Source organism: Cupressus sempervirens, chromosome 2, assembly GCF_028749045.1.
Source record: "Cupressus sempervirens isolate cs-2001-9-10 chromosome 2, ASM2874904v1, whole genome shotgun sequence".
In the NCBI taxonomy this organism is placed as follows: Eukaryota; Viridiplantae; Streptophyta; class Pinopsida; order Cupressales; family Cupressaceae; genus Cupressus; species Cupressus sempervirens.
Genome location: NC_143119.1, coordinates 346,662,579 through 346,668,578, shown reverse-complemented (window position 1 = coordinate 346,668,578; position 6,000 = coordinate 346,662,579). Strand labels below are relative to the sequence as shown.

Genomic DNA, 6,000 nt, shown 5'->3' with positions numbered 1-6,000 from the left:
AAAGGAAACATCTTTTCAAAACCTTTAAATTGTACTCCAAATATATTGAAAACCATTTTGAACTCTCTTAAATGAATATAAACCCTTCAAATCTAGAAGGAAAAATGGAGTAATGTTGGCCATAAAGACTGTCGATGTTCGATGCTTGCTTACCGCCTAGCTTTCTCCTAAATCATGTCACCCACCATTCTCCTTAATGATGACCACAAACAATTATCCTTCACAATGTCACACATTGAACAACATGCGAGAATGAAACCTTGTGCATTGAACACGAGACCAATGAGAAATGACACAATATTAGCATATTTGAAAAATTAAAAAAATATCATTTACCTCCAATTTTCTTCTAAACAGAATTGACATTAATTTTCTAATTCCACCTGTTAAAATAAAATATTAATGTCCTTATTTTAAAAATAAATAAGAATTAACAAATCCCTATTTCTTTTTCCTATTTTGAAAACATACTTAAAATTTATCCATTCTGAAATTTGACAATGACAATTCCACACCGATTCTACCAACAAACAATCCAATTGTTTATTGTGTAATATACCCCATTATAAATGTTATCCCTCTAGGAAATGGAAATATATGTAGATGACAAAAAGCACATTGAAGTGTTTGGTCAAGTGGTCGAAAGGTTTCTCTTCTTAAATTAAGGGTCCATTTGGTTGCTGGAATATGAATAGGGGAATAGGAATACATATTCTGGAATAGAAAATGGGGCTTCTCTATTTGGTTCAACAGATATTTGATGGGAATTTGTGGACTCTAAAATTTATGTTTTCTAAAATAAATAAAATTGGAATAGAAATACGTATTCCAATAAAACCTACTTGAGTGAAATTGCAAAACTCTATTTTGAATCAAAATTAGAATACATATTCCTATTTTACTTCATATTCCAATTCCGTTTTGATGCATCCAAACAAGGAATTCAAAATTTACATATGCCTATTCCGCTTGTATTCCCGTTGCCAAACGGGTCCTAAGAGAACTCCGGTTGTCAAACTTCGTTTCCTTGGGTTGCAAGGAAGCCTCTTTTTATTTCGCATTTTCGATAGGTAATTGACGATCAAGGTTCAATTCGCGGCAAGATGGAGGCAGAAAAACTATCGAAGCAAAGAATGGAGGATATACAGAAACAGCTGGGGAAAAAGCAAACGTTCGAATCGGCAGCGGCCTCACTGGCATTGATGTTGCGCAATCACTATGCTACCGCATCTCCATCTCTGCAGCACTCGGTACTAATTTAATTTCCCATTCTATATTTAATTTTATTAATTGTGCAATATATTTATATGTTGGTCTAAGGCCGTTGGAAGCGGGTTCTGATATCAATTTCATTCTTGTGCTATTAAATCCACTGTCCCGTCAATTGAATTTGGCTTCAGTCCATGCAAAACAAATAATCGTAGATTCTAGCATGTGCATTAAGGCTGCATATATTACGTATAGAAATAGAGACTTGTGCCTCCACTGTCTATGATATTTAGAACATTATTATTTTGGTCATTCCAGAAGAGTTTTCCATCTTGATTCAGTTGTGAAGTCTGGATGAACTGGTCTATATATATGGTTCTTCAAGTCACAGCAATGGATTTTATGATTAGGACGGGGAAGTCCTGCTTGATTGGACGCATGATGTAATTTATGTGCCCTTTCTAGAATAATTATAATATACCCTATCTACAGGAGGAGCAGGTTTGCCATGATCTATGTAACTCCTATGGTTACGATTGCAGACGATTCCGAAGCCATAACACGTGTATAAAACCTGATGTAAGCATTAGGGTGAAGATTATGGGCACTTCCAGACCAATCTTAGATAAACGATGTCTGATTTTCGTTTGTGCCATATGCTCAGTAATTGACCTCAACAAAAAGTGGCCCTATCCTGACTATATGAAATGCATTCTCACGCATATCCACTGGTCTCACACACACATATTGCAGAGAGACACCAGTCCCTTGTACTCTTTATAGATGTTCCTGAAACATTTTTACCATCTGAATCCAGATAGACCTAGAACATGGCAAAAGAACTCACAGGCCTGCTTCAGTCTTGGTTGATAGAGCTCATACCGTCTCAGAATGACCTTGATTGACGAACCTTTAACTTTCTTAGAATAATCATTGTTGATGAGATTTGCGTGGTTGTCAAGTGGTCCATTTCAGTGAAGTTTGGAATCATTCATATACCCTGGTTAAACAAGAGATATTTCTGATTTACAGCTACCGGCTTCACACACTTTACAAGGGCAACGCAGAATGAATTTTATGCATACAAGATAAGCAATCTGGATTCAGAATATTCATACTGCTGCATTTTTTGGCCAAAATTCCACACTTCATGCGACCATAAATTTAGAATTTGCAGGTCACATCTTTGAATATAACAATAATTATGAACATTTGACTATGAGAAAAATACTGTCCCATGTTTATCTATTTTTGATTGATCATAGTTTCTAGGACGAATTTGGTTTCAGCCAGCCATATATATGGGAGAGAACACCGATTTTCCAACAAGTGCGAGGTTTCAGTCATACACATAACTCAAAATCAGTGTGTCTGGAGAAGAGCCTTTAAGAGGCTGGTTGCTTCACTTGTAAATGGAGAGATTATACCACGTATGTTATGACTTATGGCTGTTCCAGATCTGAAGATATTATACTATTTCTGGAATTTTAAAGAGAAAAGCGTCCATACTTACTTTCAAGATGATATTTTGTGTGAATCTATTTATGCGAGGTGTAAGAACAAGAGAAGAGCTCAATCTAAAAAATATAGATCTGTATGCAGCTTGCTGAAAAGCTCCAACATAAATGTTTGATTGGAGAGAAGGCTTCAACAAATTACAAATGCTTTGCAACATGAAGAAGTTAGTTGCAAATCTTGTCACACTTGCTCAAACAAGCCCTTTCTCTTCGTTTAATATCTCATCAAGATGAAAATTTGAGGTTGATTATAGTTGCATTGATGAAGGGTGCTCTCGTTACTAACCCAGATACAAAAAACACAAAAGGGAAATAAATAGAAAGTTTGATGAAGGGACACATAACAGAAATTAAGAAATAACAACAATTTGCAAGAACAAAAAATCGGCTTCTTATTATCAATGCGAATGCAAAATTACAGAATTTTGAAATACAACATGCAAACCCTCATGGGCGTTTCCCTTCAATAATCTGCAAGACAGAGCTGTGAACCATCACCCAAAGATGTCCTAGACAATCTACGAGCCTTCCTTATATAGGCAATTGTCCACCACCCGGGAAGTTTCTAGACATCAAACCCTAACCCTTGAGGCCAACCAACACTAAAATCACATATAGAGTCAGCTCAAATCAATTATGACATTTATTTTGGAAATTTCAGTTGGCCCAATTTCAGAAGACCATAACTTGCAAACCACTGACCCAATTGCCTTTTATGACCCCATCCTAGAATACTTGGCTTCTAATTTACAAGGCCTAATTTGCTCAAGCTCCAGTTGGTCTCATTTCGGAGCCCATTTGGAGCCTCTAAGGCCTTCAAAACTGAGCCTGAAGTTTTTGTACCAAATTGCCCACCAAAAATCCACAATAACTTCACAAATACTCATGATATCACAGTGAGTCTCAACTGGTAGGCTGATACATTCCAGATGAACATCCACCTCTGAAATTAGGACATTCCAAGCTCATATGACCGACTTACTAAGTAGCAAGCCTCTAGAAACAACTACTTTGCACTGAGACAATCCTTATTTAAGAACCAGAAAGGAAATATATTTGGGCGATGCAAGATTGCTCTTACACCAAGGATGCTCCTGCATCAAAGTTACAAGAACAAAACAATTGCAAGAATGAACAAATTGCTTTCTATTATCTTCATTGAAATGATATTACATCATTCAGAAAAATAGCACGATATAGCCACATGGACCTTCTTATAACAATAATCTGCAAGACAGAGCCACAAACTACACTTTTGGAACAGAGCCCTGAATCCTTCTTCATCACCAATAACTGCCTTAGAATATTCTAGACAGTGGAACTTTTCTCTTTTGTCATCCAGCTGTTCATTAGTTCCATTTCTCACCAGAGTGATTTTTCTTTGTTCATTTTTTTATTGAAAATTGATTTTTGATTGGACAACTTTCGGAAGCCATTAACTTTTGACTTTGGTGTCCAATTTGCTTGTATAATATATCACTAGAAAGCTTGTGAAGAGTTCTACAACAGCACGTACAATTAAAGATCTATATGTTTGGATTTCAAACCTTTCTGAGCCCTTTATGGTCTTCAGATTTGAGTTTTAAGCCCCATCAGAGAATTTTTTTGAAACAAAAACAAAAATATCTTTCAAAGTGCTTAATATTGAGGTGATACTTTCACCAGTCTCTTAATGTTTCAATCATGCTCCTTTGGGACCAATTTTCCTGTCCATGTGACAAAAATGGAAAAATTAAAACAAATGAAAAATAGCATGACTGTTTTACGCTATTTTAGCTGTATATGTTATATTGTGCAGCGATCATAGTGGGCTCCCACACAGCTAAAGAAAAACCATAAAACAAAAGAAAAACATAACATTTCTTTTTGGGTGATGCAAGATTGCCTCTCCACCTTGGATGCTCTTGCATCATGGATTTAGTGACATTCCTAACTTATTCCACAATTGGTTTCACCCTGTCAGTTTTTCCTATGTATTTCAAAAGAAAGTGTTGCCTATGTACTTTAAAAGAAAGGCAATGGCCAACTTAAGGGGTTAACAAATGTGATGGTTACCTCTCTTCTAGTAGTTTCCTTGGCACCTCTAATGTTGTTACATCTTGTATCACATTAGAACTTTCTGCATTCTGTTTTTTATTCTAAGTTTCTCTGTATTTCACAAACATCATCTCACCATTCAAAGGTGCTAGACGGTTGATGAGAGTGTGGCTTCCTTTATCTATTCACCCATTTGAAAGTATAATGCTTCCAAATTTGTGCCACTGCTTTCATTGTTCTTCCAAAATTATTTTTGTATCAGTGGCAACAATCTGGAACAATCACCCACTTAAGTCATGTCGAGAGGATGCCTTGTACTCTTTCTCCACAATAATCAGTGTTGTTATTAAATATTCCTTGTATGGGCTCTTTGACACATTGAACATAAGTTTATTATAAATTTAAAAAATAACAAAAGCCTTATTTGTTTCCATGTGTATCTTCTTGTTCCAAACTATAGCTGGGGCTGAAAGTGAAGGTTGTGTTTCAAGTATGTTTTGAGTTAGGGACTATGACTGGACTTTACTTGAGATTGACAAGGTGGGCATGACTAGAGCCCAAAATATCTATTATATCAACCTCTAGTTCCATTGGCAAGCTGGGATAAATGGCTACATTTACCCTCAACCTCTTTAATTTCTTGTGATCCAACAATTCAAGAGTTGCTTACATCTCTTGTGCCTCATCTGTGGCATCGTGACATGTTTTGACCTTGTGAAAAGGACTGTATACAAGATGGTGCTCAAGGCAATTGATGTCTTACTAGTTTGAGCTGTTTTGGGGGATGAGGTAACCTGGGGTTCACCCACGGTCTACACTGAGAACCTCAAGTACCTATGGTATGCCTTGGATGACTCAAGCCATATCCAAGGTACTCAAGGTGGACCCTAAGTGAACATGGACTATATTTGAGAGGATTTGAATAGATTGGGTGCTTGGGGCAGATTCTGGGCAAACCTGAGCCGCATTTAGAGGACAAATACACACCTAGGTGGAATAAAAATAAAAGAGCATTTGACAGTCCTAATTTGACCATAAAGTGATCTTTATTCACTTATTTGAAGAATTCGGTTGCCCTCATCATTTAGAATCTTGATTACTTACATTGTTTAGCTTCATTTTAAATTTCTAAAAAATGAAGTCTTGGTTAGAATTAGTAAGGACTTTATCTTGTAGAAAACATAGCAATAACATTGTGCAAATGGCATGGGCCATGAGGATTTGTTTTGTTTCAAAG

The 6,000-nt window shown here is 36.3% G+C and overlaps 1 protein-coding gene across 1 annotated transcript in view; it reads left to right on the top strand.

The window, feature by feature from the left end:
• Positions 1-1,077: 1,077 nt before the first annotated feature.
• Positions 1,078-6,000, top strand: part of AIP2 (RING/U-box superfamily protein) — a 40,042-nt gene continuing 35,119 nt past the window's right edge. Inside the window, exon 1 of the mRNA XM_089813655.1 lies at positions 1,078-1,250. Coding sequence (XP_089669781.1) covers positions 1,104-1,250 — 147 coding nt within the window. The 5' untranslated portion in view covers positions 1,078-1,103. The remainder of the gene's footprint in view (positions 1,251-6,000) is intronic.